The 24,907-nt window shown below is 46.0% G+C and overlaps 1 protein-coding gene across 3 annotated transcripts in view; it reads left to right on the top strand.

Annotated features, from left to right (window-relative positions):
- LOC122543886 (pyruvate carboxylase, mitochondrial-like) overlaps nt 1-24,907 on the top strand; it is a 931,966-nt gene that overhangs the window by 46,839 nt on the left and 860,220 nt on the right. For all 3 annotated transcript variants that reach the window (XM_087983758.1, XM_087983759.1, XM_087983757.1), the window contains 3 exons: nt 12,082-12,217; nt 16,228-16,412; nt 17,115-17,280. In XM_087983758.1, coding sequence (XP_087839884.1) covers nt 12,082-12,217; nt 16,228-16,412; nt 17,115-17,280 — 487 coding nt within the window. The remainder of the gene's footprint in view (nt 1-12,081; nt 12,218-16,227; nt 16,413-17,114; nt 17,281-24,907) is intronic.

Raw genomic sequence — 24,907 nt, 5'->3', positions numbered from 1 at the left:
CTACCCACACAGATTCTACACCATCTGTGACCCTACTTCGTTTCTTACTATTGATTGAATTTCATTTCTTACTAATAGGGCAACCCCATCCCCTCCACCCACCCAACTGCCTATCTCCTTGAATATTCAGCTCCAAATCCGATTCCGCTTGTAGCTACATCCCTGTGATGCGCAACATGTCATACCTACCAGTTTTGGTCTGCACCATGAACTCATTTACCTTATTCCTTTCACTGCGTGCATTCAGATATAACACCTTCAGTCCTGCATTAACCGCCCCTCTTCTCACAGTCATTCATTTGACTTTTCACCAATTACTTCTGGGTTAAAATAATAAACACTAAACATCTAAAATAGAAAGTTTTTGGTTATAGGATAAAATGTTAAAACTGATTGTCGAGCATTGTAACCTACTGATGAAGGCGAGGCGGTCTGTGTGCCCCTAAAGGGCTGGACGTTGTTGGGGCTCATTGTGGGTGTGGGAAGGGGATGACAATGCATACCAGCCACTCTCCCCCGATGATGCGCCCTCCTCCTTTGCTTCCATCTGGTGGATGTCCTTGATCTGCTCATTCTCCCGAGCAGCCAAGCCCTTGGTCTTGGAGGGTTGAGGGGAAGAGTGGACTACCGGCACAGGTCGGAGAGTGACACTGCCGCGTTGGCGGTTAGGGAGGAACCGCGAGATGCACATTCAGACAAGAAGGGCACAATGGCCTCCTGTACCGCTGTAACCTGACACATCCGTCCTCACTGTCAACAACTCCACCGACTTTCGTATCATCCGCAAACTTGCTCACCCAACCTTCTAGCCCCTCCTCCAGGTCATTTATAAAATTGACAACAGCAATGGTCCCAAAACAGATCCTTGCGGAACACCGCTAGTAACTGCACTCCAAGATGAACCTTTACCATCAACTACTACCCTCTGTCTTCTTCCAGCCAGCCAATTCCTAATCCAAACCTCCAACTCACCCTCAATGCCATACCTCCGTATTTTTTGCAGTAGCCTACCATGGGGAACCTTATCAAACGCCTTACTAAAATCCATATACACCACATCTACCGCTTTACCCTCGTCTACCTCCTTAGTCACCTTCTCAAAGAATTCAATAAGGTTTGTGAGGCACGACCTGCCCTTCACAAAACCATGCTGACTATCCTTGATCACATTATTCCTATCCAGATGTTCATAAATCCTATCCCTTACAATTCTCTCTAAGACTTTGCCCACTTTGAAGAATTTCAAGTATGCAGGCCAGTTCAAACAAGCCAGTAAATAATGTAGGGGTGGGGTGGGGTGGGGTTGCAGGGCCCAAGGATCTGCCCATGATGGGCCAACTTTGATTTCCAGGACATGGCTCACCATGAATAATTGAGCTGCTTTAGGTCACAGAGATCAGTCGAGTCAAGAGAGCAGTGCCTTGAGGCTGTCACACAAGTAACTCCGTCTCCACGAGCTGACACTGTTGATCAGTGGATGAGGTTGAACAGGACATTTTTAGAGTACTGTTATCAATTCTTGTCTCTCTGTTTTGGAAAGATGCTGTTAAACCTGAAAGAGTGCCAAAAAGATTTCCAAGGGTGTTGTCAGGGTTGGATGGGTTGAGCTACAGGGAGAGGCTGAATAGGCTGGGGCTATTTTCCCTGGAGCGTCCGAGGCTGAGAAGTGACCTTACGGAAGTTCGTAAAATCATGAACGGCACAGATAGGTTGAATGGCCAAGTTCTTTTTCACAGTGTGGGGGAGCCCAAAACTAGAGGGGCATAGGTTTAAGGTGAGAGGGGTAAGATTTAAAAGAGACCTAAGGGGTAACTTTTTCACACAGGGTGGTGTGTGTATGGAATGAGCTGCCAGAGGAAGTTGGGGGGGCTGGTACAATTACAATATTTAAAAGGCATCTGGGTGGGTATATGAATAGGAAGAGTATAGAGAGATATGGCCCAAGTGCTGGCAAATAGGAATGGATTACTTTAGGATATCTGTTTGGGGGGTGTGGACAAGTTGGACCGAAAGGTTTATTTCCCTTGCTGTACAAACTCTATAACATCTGTGAGATCCTGCGGATGAGGAGTGCTGGGTTGATTCCAGACTCTTTCAGTGGGAACCAGATGCTTAAATGTGGATTCCCTCTGCAATATCCTCGAAGAATATGATCCAAGCTGTTGTGGTTCTGTTTGCCGAGCTGGAAGTTTTTGTTGCAAACGTTTCGTCCTCTGGCTAGGCGACATCATCAGTGTTTGGGAGCCTCCTGTGAAGCGCTTCTTTGATGTTTCCTCCGGTGTTTATAGTGGTCTGTCCCTGCCGCTTCCGGTTGTCAGTTTCAGCTGTTCGCTGTAGTGGTTGGTATATTGGGTCCAGGTCTATGTGTTTGTTGACGGAGTTTGTGGATGAATGCCATGCCTCTAGGAATTCCCTGGCTGTTCTCTGTCTGGCTTGCCCTATGATAGTAGTGTTGTCCCAGTTGAATTCATGTTGCTTGTTGTCTGCGTGTGTGGCTACTAAGGATAGCTGGTCGTGTCGTTTCGTGGCTAGTTGATGTTCATGTATGCGGATTGTTAGCTGTCTTCCTGTTTGTCCTATATAGTGTTTAGTGCAGTCCTTGCATGGTATTTTGTACACTACATTCGTCTTGCTCATGTTGGGTATCGGGTCCTTCGTTCTGGTGAGTTGTTGTCTGAGCGTGGCTGTTGGTTTGTGTCCTGTTATGAGTCCTAGTGGTCGCAGTAGTCTGGCAGTCAGTTCCGAGATGCTCCTGATGTATGGTAGTGTGGCTAGTCCTTTTGGTTGTGGTATGTCCTCGTTCCGTGGTCTTTCTCTTAGGCATCTATTGATGAAGAGTCGAATCCTTCCACAATGTGTCAGATACAGACCGCCAGTCAACAACCCACAAGCCAGGGAAACAGCCAAGCAGAACGGAATCAGGATGATCCAGGTAATGATCACAGACGCGCATAACCAACTTCACAGATACAGACATGAAATTGCGCGCCAAAAGTCGTTAATTTCAAAAACCACGAATCAGGAATGGACCCGGACCATAGAACAGGCTGTCACCATAGGACAGAACAGGACAACACACCGCAAAAAAACGGCACTAAAAGAAAAAATGGCCAAACTAACACACAACAAAGAGGACACTACAACACACACCTGGGTTAAAAACCTCTCCCACAGACATCTCACACACACGGAAAGAACAATACTGGCCAAGGGGCTCAACTACAACCACAGGGACGCCAAGACAGCAGACTTCCTAGCAGCACTAGAATGCACACTCAGGAACAATGGACTGACAGAAGAGACACAACAAACAGTGAGACAAACTGTCGTACCTATGATAATAAGGAAAAGACAAACACATAACCTCAACACCAAGGAGAGGGAAGCACTGAAATCACTAAGAAACGATAAGAACATAATCATACTACCAGCAGATAAAGGCAGAATGACAGTCATCCTAGATAAATCTGATGACATCCAAAAAGCACAACAACTACTTGCAGATACCAACACCTACCAAAAGAGGGAGTTTGGCCCCACCCCACAGCTCACCAATAGGATAAATAACACACTAAGGAATCTACAAAAAAATGGACAGATAACCAGAGCTGACCTACAAAGAATGAAACCGGAAAGCAACAACACCCCCAGATTCTATGGACTACCTAAAGTACACAAACCAGACATCCCACTCAGACCCATAGTATCACTACCAGGGACACCATCACACAAACTGGCTAAAGAACTACAGCAGAAACTGAAACACCTGATCAGCGGATCCAGACACTCTATACAGTCAGCACAGGAATTCTTGGACATCATCAGAAATATACACATAGACAAAGAAGAAACCATGATATCATTCGACGTGACGGCACTGTTCACTTCGATTGACAAAACCCTAGCCAGAGAAACAATAGCCAACCTACTGGACATACAGAACAGAAAACAGGACGCTTAACCTATCAACAAAGACGGCATACTCAAACTACTGGACTTGTGCCTCACAACACACTTCACATTCAACAACCAGATATACGAACAAATCAACGGAACACCCATGGGATCACCAATCTCGGGACTCATAGCAGAGGAGGTTATGCAAAGGTTAGAACAAACAGTCCTACCACAAATTCAACCCAAACTCTGGGTCAGATATGTCGATGACACGTTTATAATCATTAAAAACACGGAAATAGAAAAAACACACCGGATCATCAACGCCACACTCACAGGAATCCGATTCACGAGAGAAGAAGAAAAGGACAACCAACTCCCATTCCTAGACGTGATAGTACAGAGAACACCGAACGGAGAATTCACTACAAGGGTATACAGGAAAGCCACACACACACAGACCAAGTCCTAAACTATGAAAGTAACCACCCCAACACACACAAACGAAGCTGCATCAGGACACTATTCAAAAGGGCCACAACACACTGCAGTACACCAGAACTGCAAAAAGAAGAGGAGGAACACCTATACAAGGTATTCGCCAAAAACGGATACCCGCGCAACTTCATCAACAGATGCCTAAGAGAAAGACCACGGAACGAGGACATACCACAACCAAAAGGACTAGCCACACTACCATACATCAGGAGCATCTCAGAACTGACAGCCAGACTACTGCGACCACTAGGACTCATAACAGGACACAAACCAACAGCCACGCTCAGACAACAACTCACCAGAACGAAGGATCCGATACCCAACATGAGCAAGACGAATGTAGTGTACAAAATACCATGCAAGGACTGCACTAAACACTATATAGGACAAACAAGAAGACAGCTAACAATCCGCATACATGAACATCAACTAGCCACGAAACGACACGACCAGCTATCCTTAGTAGCCACACACGCAGACAACAAGCAACATGAATTCAACTGGGACAACACTACTATCATAGGGCAAGCCAGACAGAGAACAGCCAGGGAATTCCTAGAGGCATGGCATTCATCCACAAACTCCATCAACAAACACATCGACCTGGACCCAATATACCAACCACTACAGCAGACGGCTGAAACTGACAACCGGAAGCGGCAGGGACAGACCACTATAAACACCGGAGGAAACATCAAAGAAGCGCTTCGCAGGAGGCTCCCAAGCACTGATGATGTCGCCTAGTCGGGGGACGAAACGTTTGTAACAAAAACTTCCAGCTCGGCGAACAGAACCACAACAACGAGCACCTGAGCTACAAATCTTCTCACAAACTTTTAATGATCCAAGCTCTTTCAGGGTTAGTGACCACAGAGGCAAATTGTGTAAGAACAGAGCAGGAGCTTCCCAAGTATCTGTGCCTCCTCGTCTTGAGGGGCAGAAGGTTTTATGAACATGGACTAAGGTGCCAAGGTCAGTGCAGTGATCCCACTACTGGAGGTAATGCAGGTCCTTGCTGAAAACTCTTTTGGTAGGCTCTACCAAGGTATCACACTCCACACATTCACTCACAGTCACCCACCCACAATTTGGAGATGTCGGTGTTGGACTGGGGTGTACAAAGTTAAAAATCACATAACCACCTGATGAAGCACTAGCTTTCGGCTCCTTCCAGTTAAACCTGTTGGACTATAACCTGGTGTTGTGATTTTTAACTTTGTTTACCCACCCACAAAACACTGTTTGCTCTTCAGTATAGTTTGTTTAACCTGGATCCAGTGCAGTAATGGCCGAGATTTCCTGATCTCGCACCAAGCTGCACAAGTGGTTCCTGTTATTGTCAGAGTGAGATCAAGTGTCACTGTGCCCTGCTTGAGTAATGGGAGTGTTGGACTTTGAGAGACTTCCAATCAGGAAATTAATTTATTGAACAAGAATAATCCACTTGGCCCGATGAGCCAGCTCTGCCATTCAGTAAGCTCACCGCTGATCTGACTTTAACCTCAACTCTGCATTCCTGCATATCCCCCGATAATCTTTCGCCTCCCCTCCCCTCGGTAATGAAGAATCTGTCTACCTCTGCCTTAAAAATATTTAGCGTTTCGACATCCACTGCCTTTTGAGGAAGGGAATTAGAAAGACCCTCAACCCTTTGAGAGAAAATACAATCTTCATCTGTTTTAAATGGGCAATTTCAGTTTTAAAACTATGACCCCCTAATTCTAGATTTTCCACAAGATGAAAAAGCCTTTCCATATCCACTCGGTCAAGTCCCCTCAGGAGCTTAAATGTTTCAATTAAGACATCTTTGACTCTTCTAAACTCAAGAATATCTAGGCCTAGCCTGACCTTGTAAGGTGGTCCGCTCATTTTAAGTTGAACATAAGAACATCTCAGAGTTCCTATCCCACTTGGTCTCCATTGTCAAGGGAGAGCAGCATCAGCTGTTAGTCATGCAGCTTACATTGGCATAAGTTGGAAAAATCAATTTCAAATAATTATGAAATTGGATAACCAGCTCCACATTGATAGCCCTGAATACTCTCTCCCGCCTCTCCCCATCACCGTTTCTGCTGTTGAGGTGCTCACACATTTCAGTGCAAACAAATGGAAAATTTCCCTATAATTTTCATAAACATACAAAAACTAAAATACAAACTGCAACCAGATATTCGCTGCAAAGCCAACAAGATAGAATTCAGCACTAACTCACACACCAGGCTGCTTGCTCAGTCTGATATTCAAACATGCTCCAAGCGTAAGGATAAGGGTCCCCTCAGCCTGGGTGTCTGGGGTGTTACAGAATGTGCTGTTAAAACCACTGTTCCCGCTGCCATTAATTGCCGAGAGAACATATCCATCAGAAACCCCCAAACAGACCAAGTCCTGCCTCCCTTTCCAGGTGAATGGAAAAAACAGGAAGTGCTCCCTGATATTTATCTCCCAATCAATCTGAGTAAAGCCATTTACCGGAGGTCTCTTTTGTGGACAAAATGACTGTCACACTTCTAACATTCCCATAGTGACCAGGATCTCTGAATTATTAAGGTACAGAAAGAGGCCATTCAGCCCATTGTGTTTGTACCGGCTCTCCAAATGAGCATTGTGACTTAACATCACTCTCCCACCTTATCCCTGGAACCCTGCACTTCGTTCGTTTACATATAACAGTCTAATTCTATCTTGAATTATCACCTCATTTGAACCTGCCTCGATCCCAGTCTGAGGCCACACATTCCAGGTGCTAGTCGCTCACTCAGTGAAGAAGACTTTTCTTGTACCATTTTTGCTTCTTCAAAAAAAAATCTCAAAGGAGGGTGCCTGTAAACAGGAAAGTGTCTTGAAGTGTGTATACTTCAATGCAAGAAGTATACGAAATAAGGTAGGTGACCTTGCAGCGTGGGTTGGTACCTGGGACTTCGATGTTGTGGCTATTACGGAGACATGGGTAGAACAGGGACAGGATTGGCTGTTGCAGGTCCTAGGGTTTAAATGTTTTAGTAGGGTCAGAGGTGGGGGTAAAAGAGGGGGAGGTGTGGCATTGCTTGTCAAAACTAGTAATACAGCGGTGGAAAGGACGATGGATGAAGACTCGCCATCTGAGGTAGTTTGGGCTGAGGTTAGGAATAGGAAAGGTGAGGTCACCCTGTTAGGAGTTTTCTACAGGCCTCCTAATAGTCCTAGAGACGTAGAAGAAAGGATTGCGAGGATGATTCAGGAGAAGAGTGAAAGTAATAGGGTGGTTGTCATGGGGGACTTTAACTTTCCAGATATTGACTGGGAAAGCTATAGCTCGAGTTTGTTAGATGGGTCGGTGTTTGTCCAATGTGTGCAGGAGAGTTTCCTGACACAATATGTAGACAGGCCAATAAGAGGTGAGGCCATACTGGATTTGGTTCTGGGTAACGAACCAGGCCAGGTGTTAGAATTGGAGGTAGGTGAGCACTTTGGGGACAGTGACCACAATTCAGTGACTTTTACTCTAGTGATGGAGAGGGATAAGTGTGCACTGCAGGGCAAGAGTTATAGCTGGGGGCAGGGAAATTATGATGCGGTGAGGCATGACTTAGGATGCATGGCTTGGAAAAGTAGGCTTCAAGGCATGGGCACAATTGATATGTGGAGCTTGTTCAAGGAGCAACTATTGAGTGTCCTTGATAAGTATGTACCTGTCAGGCAGGGAGGAAAGGGTCGTGTGAGGGAGCCGTGGTTTAATAAGGAATTGGAATCCCTTGTTAAAGGGAAGAGGGCGGCCTATGTAAAAGATGAGGCGTGAAGGTTCAATTGGGGCGATTGAATTATAAGATAGCCAAGAAGGATCTGAAGAGAGAGCTAAGAGCAGCAAGGAGGGGGCATGAAAAATCCTTAGTTGGTAGGATTAGGGAAAACCCTAAGGCTTTCTATAGGTATGTCAGGAATAAAAGAATGACTAGGGTAGGAATAGGTCCAGTCAAGGATAGTAGTGGGAAGTTGCGTGTGGAGGCTGAAGAGATTGGGGAGACACTGAATGAATACTTTTCGTCAGTATTCACTCACGAACAGGACATTGTTGCCGATGTGAATATTGAGTCACAACTAATTAGAATGGACGGCTTTGAGGTATGTAGGGAAGAGGTGTTGGAAATTCTGGAAAGGGTGAAAATAGATAAGTCCCCTGGGCCTGATGGCATTTATCCTAGGATTCTCTGGGAAGCAAGGGAGGAGATTGCAGAGCCATTGGCCTTGATTTTTATGTCCTCGTTGTCTACAGGAATAATGCCAGTAGACTGGAGGATAGCAAATGTGGTTCCCTTGTTCAAGAAGGGGAGTAGGGATAACTCTAGTAACTATAGGCCGGTGAGTCTCACTTCTGTTGTGGGCAAAATCTCAGAGAGAATTGTAAGGGTTAGGATTTATGAACATCTGGATAGGAATAATGTGATCAAGGATAGTCAGCATGGTTTAGTGAAGGGCAGGTCGTGCCTCACAAACCTTATTGAATTCTTTGAGAAGGTGACTAAGGAGGTAGACGAGGGTAAAGCGGTAGATGTGGTGTATATGGATTTTAGTAAGGCGTTTGATAAGGTTCCCCATGGTAGGCTACTGCAAAAAATACGGAGGTATGGCATTGAGGGTGAGTTGGAGGTTTGGATTAGGAATTGGCTGGCTGGAAGAAGACAGAGGGTAGTAGTTGATGGTAAAGGTTCATCTTGGAGTGCAGTTACTAGCAGTGTTCCGCAAGGATCTGTTTTGGGACCATTGCTGTTTGTCATTTTTATAAATGACCTGGAGGAGGGGCTAGAAGGTTGGGTGAGCAAGTTTGCGGATGATACGAAAGTCGGTGGAGTTGTTGACAGTGAGGATGGATGTGTCAGGTTACAGCGGGATATAGATAAGTTGCAGAGCTGGGCAGAAAGGTGGCAAATGGAGTTCAATGTAGGTAAGTAGGAGGTGATTCACTTTGGTAAGAGTAACAAAAAGACTGGGTACTGGGCTAATGGTCGGATACTTGGTAGTGTGGATGAGCAGAGGGATCTTGGTGTCCATGTACACAGATCTCTGAAAGTTGCCACCCAGGTAAATAGTGCGGTGAAGAAGGCATATGGCGTACTGGCTTTTATTGGTAGAGGAATTGAGTTCCGGAGCCCTGAGGTCATGTTGCAGTTGTATAAGACTCTGGTGCGGCCGCATCTGGAGTATTGTGTGCAGTTTTGGTTGCCATACTATAGGAAGGATGTGGAGGCACTGGAACGGGTGCAGAGGAGGTTTACCAGGATGTTGCCTGGTATGGTAGGAAGATCGTATGAGGAAAGGCTGAGGCACTTGGGGCTGTTTTCATTGGAGAAAAGAAGGTTTAGGGGTGACTTGATAGAGGTGTACAAGATGATTAGGGGTTTAGATAGGGTTGACCTTGAGAACCTTTTTCCCAGTATGGAATCAGCTATTACGAGGGGGCATAGCTTTAAATTAAGGGGTGGTAGGTATAGGACAGATGTTAGGGGTAGATTCTTTACTCAGCGAGTCGTGAGTTCATGGAATGCCCTGCCAGTAGCAGTGGTGGACTCTCCCTCATTATGGGCATTTAAACGGGCATTAGATAGGCATATGGAGGATAGTGGGCTAGTGTAGGTTAGGTGGGCGTCATGGATCGACGCAACATCAAGGGCCGAAGGGCCTGTACTGCGCTGTATTTTTCTATGTTCTATCTATGTTCTATTTTAGTTAGTCTAGTATTTTTGATTATTTTGAGTGATTTTTGGATTGCAGGTTGTGTTAATTTGATGCATTTTGTTTTGTTTGTGGGTCGTGGGAGTTGCTGGCTGGGCCAGCATTGATTGCCAATCCCTAAGTGTCTCGAGGCACTTAAGAATCAAACGGATTGCTGTTGGTCTGGACTTAAATGGCAGCCAGACCACGCCCGGTAAGGATGGTCGATTGTCTTTCCTAAAGGACCTTGGTAAACCAGCTGGATTTCTGCAACAAGTCAAATAATGATTGCCATTAGGCCAGCTCTTTATTCCAAATTTTAATCCGTTGATTGAGCTTCTACCATCGGCCCTGAGAACATTCGGATCCGTGACCAAGAACACTGACCTCAGGTTCTGGACGGCTGGTCCAGTGAAATTGCCACTTCACCAATGCCTGCCCTTTTGAATTTGGCCCCATCCATCCTGACTGCTGTTGTTTCAAAGAGGAGGGCGATCTCTCTGGTGGCTAACATGATAGAAAGGATGGAGCCACAGAATGATTGCCGCGTGGAAGGCAGGCCATTTGGCCCATTGTGTTGGTACTGGCTTCCTGAAGGAGCTACGCACCAGTGCAAGCTGTTCCCCTGCTTTTCACCAATACTCTGCCCATTCTTGCTTTTCAGATAATAATCCAATTCTCTCTGGGAATGCCTCAAGTGTTGAACGCCTGTGGCTTCCTCTTCTGAATCCCATCACCTTTGAGCCGTTCAACACCGAAACAGACCCTTCAGTCCAACTCGTCCATGCTGACCAGATATCCTCAATTAATCTCGTCTCATTTGCTAACATGTGCTATGGGAATAGCTTTTCCCTGTCTATGATCTCCAGACCCCTTGGAATTTTGAATGTTCCTATTAAATCTCGTCTCAAGCCTCCTTTTACAATTGCAGCATCAAAATCTTCAGTCCATCCTTGTAACTTAAATTCCTCATCTCGTTCTTGTGAATCTTCCCTGCACTGTCTGCAATATCGGTGTAAAGTGCTGCACTCAAAACTGGAACACAGTACTTCAGTTGAGGGTGAACCAGTGTTTTATGCAGGTTTAACTCTACTCTGTGCCATTAATAACAAATCTATGGGTCTACCTTTACCTTCGCTTACCTTACAGGAGTTAGGGATTGGCAATAATGCTGATGTAGCCAACAACATGCACTTTCCATGATCATATGAAAACAAAACTTTGTTTTCTCTAAAGCAAAGTCCTGTAGTAGTTGTAAAGACGTTATCTGTTTACTGACAGATTTGTTAAGTGATACGTTTGAGTTTTTTAAAAAAATATATATTTACCTTCCAATCTCTTGATGTGATTCCCATTCTGTGGTGAGCGAGTGAGTGAGTTCCAAAGATTTGTGAAAACTGCTCCAAACGCTTATCGCACCCTTTCAGCCTTTGCTCATTCACACTGCTGGGATCAGGAACTCCACTTTCCAGTTGCTACCAAACTCCGCCTTGGGACGAGGTGATGTTGGTTTTCCTTTGGGCTGTGGCTTGTATCTATAGTCGGTTCTGCTATAACTCACGTTTCTTCAACGTGAATTGGCAATAACACGATGGAAGAATTAAGACCACAATTTGTAGAACTTGAACGTTCCTTCCCTGTATTGGCTAGAACGCGATTCCGGCCCTGTCAGTTTAAACGGCACGATTTTCTTATGGCACAGGATTGAAACGATTGCTTCATATCAAAACTGATTTGTGCAAGTCATGAAATATCAGATTATGACTTGGCAGTTAACTCTTTCCTGATATGTTTTGCATGATAACCCCTTTACCCTTCACCTGACAGGTGGTCAGCTCTCCCTGTTCAAATGCCAAGTAAATTGTTGTTCCCTTGGTGACTTGATATTCTTGATTTAGTCCTGATGAGCAGAAGATGAAAAATTTTAGGACCACATGTCCTTCATCTGCAGTGCTGATGTTTTTTTTAAAAAAAAATCTATTGTGTCTGCTTTGATTACAGATGTTTCAGCTACGAGTTGTAAAAGGGGGCTTCAGCTTCCTGGGGGTCAGGCGGATGGCTGTGCTGAATGCTGCTCATCGAAGCACTCAACACAAGGATTACAAGCCCATCAAGAAGGTGATGGTAGCTAACAGAGGTAAGAAGGAAAAGCCCATCCCCTCCATCCAGAGGCTAAAAGCTGACGTTTGACTGAGTAAGCACATGCACAGCTTTATGCAACATGACTGAAGTGTGTTCTCACTGAGAGGTTTTCACACAATTACAGGAAAGTCTCATGATAGTAAAGAACTTTGTATGCATGTCCAAGTTGAATATGGTCAAAAAAGATGCATCTCTCTAAAGCTTTTTGTCTTGCATTCGATAAATGCAAGAATGCCAGTATCAGAATGCTGTGTTCAATTCTAGTCTCCATGCTAAAGATGTTGTTAAATGTGGAAGGGTTCAGAAAAGATTTATAAGGATGTTGCCATGGTTGGAGGTTTGAACTGCAGGGAGAGGCTGAATAGGCTGGGGCTGTTTTCCCTGGAGCGTCAGAGGCTGAGGGTTATAAAATCATGAGGGGCATGGATAGGATGAATGGCTAAAGTCTTTCCCGGGATAGGGGTGTCCAAAACTAGAGAGCGCAGGATTAAGGTAAGAGAAGAAAGATTTATAAGGGATCTCGGGCAACTTTTTCATGCAAAGGATAGTGAGTGTGTGGAACAAAATGCCAGAGGAAGTGGTGGGCGCTGGTACAATGACACCATTTAAAAGGCACCTGGATGGGTACATGAATGGGAAGGGTTTAGAGGGATATGGGCCAAATGTTGGCAGATGGGACTGGATTATGGTCAGCAATAACTCTGTGATCAAGCATGTTATGTTTGCATTTCGCCAAGGGTGCTGTTGGTTGGCAAGTGAACCCTGATTCGCCTGTGTTATTATTATCAAACACTTCATGAAAATCCAAATGTATTATATCCATTACTTCCCCTTTATCCTGCTTGTTATCTCCTCAAACAAATTCTAATAAATTTGTCAGACATGATTTCCCCCTTGTGAAGTCATGCAGATTTTGTTTGATCATACTGTGCACTTCTAAATATTGCACTATTGCATCCTTTATAATAGAGGCAGAAGTGGGTACTGCAGATGCTGAACATTAGAGTCAAGATTAGAGTGGTGCTGGAAAAGCACAGCAGGTCAGGCAGCATCCGAGTACTGATTTCCTGATGAAGGGCTTTTGCCCGAAACCTCGATTTTCCTGCTCCTTGGATGCTGCCTGATTTGCTGTGCTTTTCCAGCACCACTCTAATCTTGACTCCTTTATAATAGACTCTGACTTTTTCCTGATAACAGAAGTTCAGCCAACCAGCCTACCTGTATTGATTTTAACCCTACTGCGAGTCCTTTTGCAAGGATGCCTGTCTTGATGAAGTTTTCTTCCTCTCTCCACGAGAATCTCAGTGAGTCTCTCTCTCTGTCACTGCAACCCCCAGGTCATCTCCTCTGCCCTGAAGCTCTTCAACTATGTCCTGAAACAGACTCGCTACCACAGCCACATTTGCTTTCTGAGTGCCTGCCTCCGTAACATCAATGTGGACTTCACCAATTTCCTCATTTCCCCTTCCCCCCACCTCACCCCAGCTCCAACCTTCCAGCTCAGCACTATTCTCATGACTTGTCCTACCTGCCTATCTTCCTTTCCATATATCAACTCCACCCTCCTCTCTGACCTATCACCTTCATCCCCACCCCCATTCACCCATTGTACTCTTTGCTACCTTCCCTCACCCTCCTCTCTGACCTATCACCTTCATCCCCACCCCCATTCACCCATTGTACTCTTTGCTACCTTCCCTCACCCTTCTCTCTGACCTATCACCTCCATCCCCTCCCCCCTTCACCTATTCTATTCTATGCTACTTTCTCCCCATCCCCTCTCATTTATCTCTCCACTCTGCAGGCACCCTGCCTCCATTCCTGATGAAAGGCTTTTGGCCGAAATGTCCATTTTCCTGCTCCTCGGATGCTGCCTGACCTGCTGTGCTTTTCCAGCACCACTTTAATCTAGACTCTGGTTTCCAGCATCTGCAGTCCTTGTTTTTACCTGTATTTTTTTGTCTCCTTCCTTTATTCAAAAAACATTGACAGTTTTGAGTTTCGTTGGGAGTTTTGTGGAATAAACAGACTTCATTTTGGACTGACTGGAAAATACCACGGCAGAGGAGCAGCACACATTCACTTGCTTGACCTGCTGTTCACATTCTTGATGGGATCCGCATTTCCAGTGAGGCTTTTCAGGACTGATGGGAGTCGGCCTTTGGTCTATCAGTGTAATGCACAATGAACGACAGGTCTGATCAGAGTAGCCATTGCCCCAGTAGATTGCTGTGCTGTCCCCGTCCCCATGTTGAGTCATGGTCACTCACTGACCCCGTACTTCTGTTACATCTGTATTGCCCAGACTGTGTGGCTCTGAGGGGGGAGTTTTAGAATCCCTACAGGACAGAAATAGGTCAATTCGGGCCATCTAGTCTACACTGATCCGCCAAGATCATACCACACTATCCCCGTGACTCCACATTTCCAATGGCTAATCCACCTAGTCTTCACAACCCTGGACACCATGGGACAATTTAGCATGGCCTTTTTAGATTAGATTCCCTAAAGTATGGAAACAGGCCCTTCAGCCCAATGAGTCCACTCCGACCGTCCGAAGAGTAACCCACCCAGACCCAGTCCCCTACACTATATTTACCCCTGACTAATGCACCTAACACTATTGGCAATTTAGCACGGCCAATCCACCTGACCCCCACATCTTTGGACTGTGGGAGGAAACCGGAGCACCCGGAGGAAATCCACGCGGATAGGGGGAGAATGTGCAAACTCCACACAGACAGTCACCCGAGGCTGGAATCGAACCCGGGTCCCTGGCGCTGTGAGGCAGCAGTGCTAACCATTGAGCCACCGTGCCGCCAATCCACCTAACGTGCACATCTTTGGTGGAAACTGGAGCACCCGGAGGAAACCCGCTCGGGCACTGGGAGAACACCTAAACGCCACACTGACAGACAGTTACCCGGGGCTGCAATTGAACCCAGGTCCCTGGTGCTGTGATGCAGATGTGCTAAGCACTGAGCCGTCGGTGCCGCCTGATGTAGTGAAAATTCATAAGGGAAGCCCTTTGAGGCTGCCATTCAGTGGGCCCAACCACATTTGTCTGCTTACTGAGCGAGAGTTTCACCCATTGTCTTTGTGTCATTGTTCTCTTCGTGTTCCTTTACCGACTCAAATCACGTACTGTGCTTGTCCCCCCCCGGTCTCTGGCCACCTCATTGAAACACTTCCCACATCTGCTCTCTGATTTCCAAATGCCCACCCATCCCCTCGCCATCTGTTTTGCTCCATCGCTGGCCTGCTCAGTGTATCATCAATTATCGGAATTTAATAAAGCAATTTGCCGTGGCGCAGCTGTGTTCAGTTCTGGGCACTGTACCTTCGGAAGGATCTATTAGCCTTGGAGGAGATGCAGTGCCGTTTCACCAGAATGATAAATGTTGAGAAAATGCATCACGTTGTGCAACTAAGTTGCATTGACTCATACACAGGAGATTTTAAATGTTTGTGATATTTAAGGATTTGGCAGGGTAGATAGATTGGGAATATTTCCTTATTGATTGAGAAGGGCAGGATAGACGTCCGCAGAAAGTTTGAATGAGCTGAAAGGATATGATTGATCAGCTTCTATTCAGTGGGAGTGTTTGGAGTGGGAGTGTTTGGAGGGGGACTGGCGGGAGGGGTGGTGGGATTGGTGCCTTGAACTAGAGAACACACCTTAAAAATCACAGCTCCTCCTTTCAAGAGAGAGCTGCGCAGGTACATGTTCTTCCAGAGAGTGCTGAGTCTTTGGAATGCTGTTTCCCGAAAGTGATAGAGATGGGGTCCCAGAGGTAGATAGAACCTTGTCTGAGGGAGGGAGTCAGTGGTAATCAGGCAGTAAAGTGGAATCAAGGTCCCGGACAGATCAGCCGGGTTTTTATTGAATGCTCAAATGGGCTATCCTGCTCCTAGTGAGTGTGTTGACCAAGTGTGGGAGAGCAGGTCCGAGGGGCTGAATGGCCTCCACCTGTGCCTAATCCTCCTGTATGACTTCTCCTTCAGGTGAGATAGCGACCAGAGTGTTTCGAGCCTGCACTGAGCTCGGGATCCGCACTGTGGCGGTTTACTCGGAACAGGACACCGGGCAGATGCACAGGCAGAAGGCCGATGAAGCTTACCTGATCGGGAAGGGCCTTCCCCCTGTCCAGGCTTACCTGCACATTCCTGACATCATCAAAGTAGCCAAGGCAAGTGATTTCCTCCTCCTGTTGGGACTGGTTTCTGGATACGTGGAGTTGTAACCTGCGCCCTAATGGCTCGGTTTCTCTGCAGTACAAACCAGGTCCACCGTGGCCACATCCTCCAGCATTGCAGAGGCTCTGTCCGTCTTGTCCGTGCATTAGTTTCCTCTCCTTCCTTGATGGGCTCGTTGGCCTGGGGCAGGTCCCATAGTCCCCGGTGCATAAGGACGGGCATGTGATGATGCTTGGGTGGTGGGTGGAAAAGCAGGCCAGGCCTGATGATTGTGACCCGGAACAACAAGGGGCCAGTTCTGGGCCTTGTCGTCCTTTCCTTTTCTGACGTGGTCCAGCAACATGGCGAGGGGCGCGCCCAGCGAAATGGTGGGTGGGTGTTGAGGCCGCTTGAGGAGTGGGGTATGGCAAGGGAGGGGCGCAAGTGGGAGATGGGAGGTCTTTTGAGGGTGTGGTGGAGGCAGGAAATTGGGTGAGGGGAAGATGGGGGAAGTGGGATGGAGGGGTGCGGTGCGGTGTGTCAGGGATGGAAAAAGAAGTCAGCTGAGGCAGGCAGGCTGGGTTTGAGGGGCCCAGTGGCTGCTGGCTGTTTGGGTTTCGGGACTTTGATGCAAAGCGTCGATTTTGTTTCTTTTAAATTGAGTGTTTCTTGCTTCAATCTAAAATGTAATGCTTCCTGTGTCTGGTTGCAATCAGGACAATGAAGTGGACGCTATTCACCCAGGCTACGGATTCCTGTCCGAGAGAGCGGACTTTGCACAGGCCTGTGCAGATGCAGGCGTACGCTTCATTGGACCCAGCCCTGAGGTTGTGCGGAGAATGGGTGACAAAGTTGAGGCACGTGCCATTGCTATTGATGCCGGTATGTGTCCCCACACCTCCTACTCTTTGTTATTTAGATTGGATACTGACTTTCCTTGTTTTAGATTTGTCGCTATACTTGCTTGTTCTTGATTTATGGCCGTCTTTGCTTCTCGATTTGCTGCTGTCTTTCCTCGTTCTTGATTTGCCGCCACTTTTGCTCATTCTCGATTTGACACTGTCATTTCGTTGATTCGGTCACAGTATTGCGACTTATTGTTACGGAAAGTCAAAACAGTGCTGCTGCAGCGGCATTAGTAATTTCTTTTTTCAACAAAAGCAGGAGTTGCTGGAAAAGCTCAGCAGATCTGGCAGCATCTGTGAAGAGAAATCAGGGTTAACGTTTCAGGTCCGGTGACCCTTCCTCAGATCCAGGTCAGTTCAGAGAAAGGGTCACGAGAACCCGTAATGTTAACTCTGGTTTATCTTCACCGATGTTGCCAGACCTGCTGAGCTCTTCCAGCAACTTCTGTTTTTGTTTCTGATTTACAGCATCTGTAGCTCTTTCGGTTTTTATCTTTTTAAAAACTAATTAACGTGATATGGGTGTGTCGCCGAGCACTTCCTACTTGCCCACCATCCCTACTTGCCCAGAAGGCATTTAATAGCCAATCAGGTTCTTAACCACCCTATCTGTGTGTTATGCAAACGTCGCAGACGCAACACAACGTGGGAAAGTGTGAGGTCATGCACTTCGGTCACAAGAATAGAGGCATGGACTGTTTTCTAAATGGGGAGAAAATTCAGAAATCTGAAGAGCAAAGGGGCACTTGGAATACATTTAGAGTACATCGGGGATGGGCTTAGATTAGTTCCCAGTTGGTGCAACATGGAGGACCGAAGGGCTTGTTCTGTGCCGTATTGTTCTACGTTTTATGGACTGTGAGCAACTTTGGGCCCCATAGCTTAAGAAGGGTGTATTGGCCTTACAGCAGCTCCAGAGGGTGTTCACAACAATGATTCCAGGAGTGAAAGGCTCAGCATATGAGGCACATTTGAGGACTCTGGGACTATACTCGATGGAGTTTAGAAGGATATGGGGGGAGTCTGATTGAAACTTTCAGAATACTCAACGGCCTGGACAGGATGGACGTTGGGAAGATGTTTTCATTAGCAGGAGAGATGAGGACGCAAGGGCCCAGCCTTCGAGCAAAGGAAAGACCTTTTAAAATGGAGATAAGGAGAAACGTTTTGAGCCAGAGCGCGGTACATACATGGAATTCATTGCCACAGAAGGCAGTGGGGGTCAGGACATTGAGTATATTTAAAACAGAAGATAGATCAATTCTTGATTGCCAAGGGGGTCAAGGGTTATGGGGAGAAAGTGGGAAAGTAGGATTGAAACACCTATCAGCCGTGATTAAATGGTGGAGCAGAGTCGATGGGCTGAATGGCCTAATTTTTGCTCCTATGTCTTATGGTGTAAGCATTGTGTTCCTCTTGATGTTGCCCTTTATTGGGATTTGTAATCCATAGCAAATCTACTGCGGTAATTTATGTAATTAATTATAAAGCTTATGTATTTTACTTATATAGTTAAAAGTAGGACCTTGGATAGTGTTGTAGAACAGGGACACCGAGGGGTTCAGGTACGTAATAGTTCGACGTTTGCATAACACACAGATAGGGTGGTTAAGAAGGTGTTTAACACGCTCAGACCTTTGAATCTAGGAGTTGAGATGCTATATTGAGGTTATACAAGGTGTTGGTGAAGCCTCGTCTGGAGTACTGTGCCCAATTCTGGTCTCCCTGTTGCAGGAAGGATATTATTAAACTGGAGAGGGTTCAGAAGCGGTTTACCAGGATGTTTCCCAGGAATAGAGGGTTTGAGTTATAAGGAGAAGCTGGATAGACTGGGACTGTTTTCACTGACGCGTGGGAGGTTGAGGGCTGGCGTTAGAGAGGTTTATAAAATCATGAGATGTGTAGTTAAAGTGAATGGCAGGTATCTTTTCCCTATGGTGGAGGATTTCAAGATGAGAAGGCATGTTTTTAAGATGAGAGGAGAAAGGTTTAAAAAGGACACGAGGGGCAAATCCTTTCACACAGAGTGTGGAATGAACCTCCCAGAGGAATGGTGAATGCGGGTGCAGTTATAACATTTAAAAGACATTTAGGTAAGTAAATGACTAAGAGATATTTGGAGAGCTATGGGCCAATTCATGCAGAGGGTGGTGTGTGTATGGAATGAGCTGCCAGAGGAAGTGGTGGAGGCTGGTACAATTGCAACATTTAAAAGGCATCTGGATGGGTATGTGAATAGGGAGGGTTTGGAAGGATATGGGCCCTGTGCTGGCAGGTGGGATTAGATTGGGTTGGGATATCTGGTCGGCATGGATGAGTTGGGCCGAAGGGTCTGTTTCTGTGCTGTACATCTCTATGACTCTGATTGTAGGCAGGTGAGACAAGTTTAGTTTGGGATTATGGTTGGTATAGACTGTTTGTTTGGATCGAAGAGTCTGTTTCCTTGCTGTATGACTCTATTTATCAATATATAAAGGAAAAAGTGCAATGTATAATTGAAAGACAGCTGCTGAAGCGGTCCTCACTTGGCAGGAGTGTTTTCTGAAGCCTTTCATCTGTATGTTAATCAAGTCCATGTGCAGGGTATTGCATGAGTGATCACTTGGCAGATCCCTTGGAATAGCTGCAGGCCTGGCTCAATCCCAGTATAAGAAAGCTGTTAGGATACGAGACAGACAGCCAAGTTAAATCAGCCCCTCTATTCTGGTATTCACAACACAAGTAAAAAAAAACTCAATGACTCTCAGAATTGACCCCAACGGTTCCTAACCAGATGTTTTGCATAACCGGTCCCAGATGTTGTGAATAATTGGTACTAGACACCAAGTTTATAGCACAAACAAACAAATTAAGAAATAGTTGCTTTTTCAGAGCAAAGATAAACAACAAGATAGCTTAATTAATATCTGAATTTAGACCCAGCTTACTTTGGTTCTCACCCTCCACTTTCACAAGGGCAGACAGACAAGCTCACAGTTAAGGGATAAATCAAAAGAAAAAAAATAAATGACTGGCCGGTTCATTTAAACAGATACCATGATCATGACATTACAGTCACATGGAATTATACCTTGCTGGGTTTCTGAAGATAGGCAAAAGTGAGGACTGCAGATGCTGGAAACCAGAGAATAGATTAGAGTGGTGCTGGAAAAGCACTGCTAAGCATGCAAATTACTTCCAGTAGACTCTGAGAAACATTCGCTTAATATTTGGGCGGCTCGGTGGCTCAGTGGTTAGCACTGCTGCCTCACAGCACCAGGGACCTGGGTTCGATTCCAGCCTCAGGTGACTGTCTGTGTGGAGTTTGCAAATTCCCTTGTCTGTGTGGGTTTCTTCCGGGTGCTCCGGTTTTCTCCCACAATCACAAAGGTGTGCAGGTTAGGTGAATTGGCCGTGCTAAATTGCCCGTAGTGTCCAGGGATGTGTAGGCCAGATGCATTAGTTGGGGGTAAATGTAGGGGAATGGGGGTCTGGGTGGGTTACTCTTCGGAGGGTCAGTGTGGACTTGTTGGGCCGAAGGGCTGGTTTCCACACTGTAGGGAATCTAATTCCGATACTTAGTTCAGAGAACGGAATCTGTTATTCGAGTGAATTCATGACGGGAGGATAAGCAGGAGCAATTAAATCTCTGTCCTGCCGCTTTCGTAGGCACAATCCTCCAGATTTAAGCTTTGCTTTCGTTTTGTCGGACTGAGAGTTTTCTCTTTCTGAGAGTTCTGTCATCTGTTTGAATGTAATGCACATCCGGAACTGAAATGTCTACGGTGTTCTTTGAACAAGCATCAACCTTCCATAAGATCCAGGCCTGGCCTCAATCAGATATCAGTTTGTTTGTTTTCCTCTCTTTTTTTTTCCCAAAACAAACTGCTGCTCACAGTCCAAAGACAAATCTGCGAGGGATCTCAGAAAATAGAACAACTGAAACGGGGTTGGAAAGGCTGGTCGAGTTAAGAGTGAAGTCAGTGAAAGGTGAAGGAGCTGGAGAGGGCTAGTAAAGTTGAAACTTTATTGCTGGAACAGCACAGCAGGTCAGGCAGCATCCAGGGAACAGGAGATTCGACGTTTCGGGCACAGGCCCTTCTTCAGGAAGAAGGGCCTGTGCCCGAAACGTCGAATCTCCTGTTCCCTGGATGCTGCCTGACCTGCTGTGCTGTTCCAGCAATAAAGTTTCAACTTTGATCTCCAGCATCTGCAGACCTCACTTTCTCCTCGAGGGCTAGTAAACCCAAACAAAATCCAAATTCCACATAGGCTGTTGGTCACTGAGGGGTAGCCTGCCTGTGTGAGTTTTCAATGAACTCTCATAAAAGATACCCATACTCTCAGAGATTTGCAGGAAAGCCCTTGCCAATCTCTGAAAATCTTTTCCTGCTTAATTCAGCAACAGAGACTGGTCTGTTAAGATATCACCCTCCCCCCCCGCCCCGGCAAAGTAGACTTTGGGGCTGGCCGTGGGATGTGATGATTCAGTGGTCGAATAGTCAGCCCAAATGGGAACTAGTTAGGCAAAGCAATGTGGCCAGTGAGCGAGGGACAAGCCCACGGGACAGCAGGAAGTGGCCAGAGAGGCGAATCATTTGGAAGGTGATTTCACGAAAGGAAAGTCACAGGTGATTGTAGGATCAACAAGACTCTAATGTTACACTGCATCTGGGTAAGTCATAGAATGCTCACACAGAAGGAGGTCATTTGGCCCGTGGTCTCTGTGTTGGAGTTTTGCAAGTTATCTCGTCAGCCTTGCCCACTTGTCTCCCAACTCAGCCTACCACCCCCATCCCTCAGCCCACTTTCATAGTTTCATCGTAATAAAAGCAGGAGTAGGCCATTTGGCCCATCGAACCTGCTCCGCCATTTATTCAGATCAGGACTGCTCTATCCATCCCCGACCAGGCAAAAACCCGTCCGACTGTGTCTTGAATATATTTAATGAAGCTGCCTCTACTGCTTCCTTGGGCAGAGATTTCCATAGATTCGCTACTCTCTGGGAAAAGCAGTTCCTCCTCCTCTCTGTCCTAAATCTACTCCCCCTAATCTTGAAGCCATGTCTCCTAGTCCTAGTCTCACCCACCAGCAGAAACAACTTGCCTGCCTCTATCTTATCAATCCCTTTCATAATTTTATATGTTTCTCTCAGGTCTGCTCTCTTCCTTCTAAATTCGAGCGAGCACAGTGCCAGGCGGCTCAACGCTCCTCATAGGGTAACCCCCTCATCTCCGGAATCAACTTGGTGAACCTCCTCTACACCACTTCCAAAGCCAGTATATCCTTCCTCAAATAAGGAGACCAGAATAGCACATAATACTCCAGGTGTGGCCTCACCAACACCTTGTACAATCGCAGCAGAACCTCCTTGCTCTTAAATTCAATCCCTCTAGCAATGAAAGCTAATATTCCGTTTGCCTTCCTGATCACCTGTTGTACCTGCAAATCAAATTTTAGTGATTCATGTACGAGCTCTCCTAAGTCCCGCTGCACAACAGCATGCTGCAGTCTTTCACCATTTAAATAATACTCTGACCTACTATTTTTACTTCCAAAGTGAATAACCTCACATTTACCAACACTGTACTCCACCTGCCAGACCCTTGCTCGCTCACACTGCATCTAAATCTCTCTGCAGACCCTCCGCATCTCCTGCACAGTTGGTCTTTCCACTCAATTAAGTGTCATCAGCAAACTTGGATACGTTACACTCAGTCTCCTCTTCCAAATCGTTTATATATATCAGCAACAGTTGCGGGCCCAACGCCGATCCCTGTGACACCCCGCTCACCACTTATTTCCAACCAGAGAAACACCCATTTATCCCAACTCTCTGTTTTCTATTGATTAACCAGTCCTCTATCCACGCTAGTACATTCCCCTCTATTCCATACATTCTTATCTTAGGGGTGAGTCTTTTATGTGTCACCTTATCAAGCGCCTTCTGGAATCCAAATATACTATATCCACCTGTTCCCCTCAATTAACCGCGCTTGTTACATCCTCAAAGAACTCCAGTAAGTCTGTCAAAAACGACCTTCCCTTCCTGAATCCATGCTGCGTCTGCCTGATGGAACCCTTTCCATCCAGATGCCTCACTGTTTCTTCTTTGACAATAGCCTCCAGCATTTTCCCGATGACAGATGTTAAGCTAACTGGCCTATAGTTACCTGCCTTTTGCCTACACCCTTTATTAAACAGCGGCGCGACATTTGCTGCCTTCCAGTCCACTGGGACCTGCCCGGAGTCCACCAAAATTTGGTATATTACCACCAACACATCGACAATAACTTCCGCCATTACTTTCAGCACCCTGGGATGCATTCCATCAGGACCAGGGGACTTATCTACCCTTAGACCTTCAAATTTGCTCAGCACTACCCCTTTAGTGATAACTATTGAATTGAGGTCCTCACCTTCCATCGTATCCTTAACATCATTCTTTGGCATGTTAGCCACTGTTAAGACGGACGCAAAATAGTTATTCCACTCCTCAGCCGTTTCAGCATTACCCAATATTAATTCCCTTTTCTCATCCTGCAAGGGACTGACATCCACTTTAGCCAGCCTTTTCCATTTTATGTATTTATAAAAACCTTTCCTACCTGTTTTTATATTCTGTGCTAGTCTGGATTCATAATCTATCTTTCCTTTCCTTTCGTTGTTGCTTGCTTCGTAGATCTTTGTTGCTTTTTAAAGTTTTCCTAGTCCTCCTGTTTCCCACTAGTCTTGGCTACTTTGTAGGCCTGAGCTTTGAATTGGATGCCTCCCTTTGTTTCCTTGGTTATCCAAGGTTGGCTCTTCCCACCCTTGCTATCTCTGCTTTAGACTGGAATACATTTGCCTTGAGCACTGTGACAACTCTCTTTGAAAGTCCTCCACTGTTCCTCAACGGCCCACCATATAACTTGCGTTCCCAGTCTAATTTAGCCAACTTCTTCCTCATCCCATACAGTCTCCCTTGTTTAAGCATAGCACCCCTGGTTTTAGGTGATACTATTTCACCGTCCATTTGTATTCGATCATACCGTGATCACTTTCCTTGAGGATCCTTAACTAGGACATCATTCATTTTACCTGTCTCATTACATAGGACCCAATCTAAGATTGCATGCTGTCTTGTAGGTTCACTAAAATGCTGTTCAAGAAAGTTATCATGGATGAGTTCTATGAATTCCTCTTCAAGACTGCCTCTACTGACTTGATTTGGCCAATCAGTGTGCATGTTAAAGTCCCCCATGACTACTGCCATTCTATTCTCACATGCATCAGATACTACTTGATTGAATGCCTGTACCACTGTAGCATTATTATTGGGTGGTCTATCGACTACTCCCACCAGTGACTTCTTCCCCTTACTATTCCTGATCTCCACCCAAATGGATTCAACATATTGCTCCTTAGATCCCATATCGTCTCTCCCTATCACCCTAATCTTATCCTTAATTAAGAGCATGACCCCACCCCCCTTACCTTCCTGCCTATCCTTCCTAATTACCTGCTGCCCTTAATTCCCAGTCATCTGCACTCTTCAACCACGTTCTGTCATGACAACGACGTCATACCCCTTTGTACTGATTTGCATAACAAGTTCATCAACTTGTTTTGAATACTACGGGCAT

This window comes from Chiloscyllium plagiosum, unplaced genomic scaffold (genome assembly GCF_037043375.1).
Source record: "Chiloscyllium plagiosum isolate Xiang-an unplaced genomic scaffold, Cpla_swu_hap1 HiC_scaffold_46, whole genome shotgun sequence".
NCBI classification, from domain to species: domain Eukaryota; kingdom Metazoa; phylum Chordata; class Chondrichthyes; order Orectolobiformes; family Hemiscylliidae; genus Chiloscyllium; species Chiloscyllium plagiosum.
This window is presented reverse-complemented; position numbering and strand designations above follow the sequence as displayed.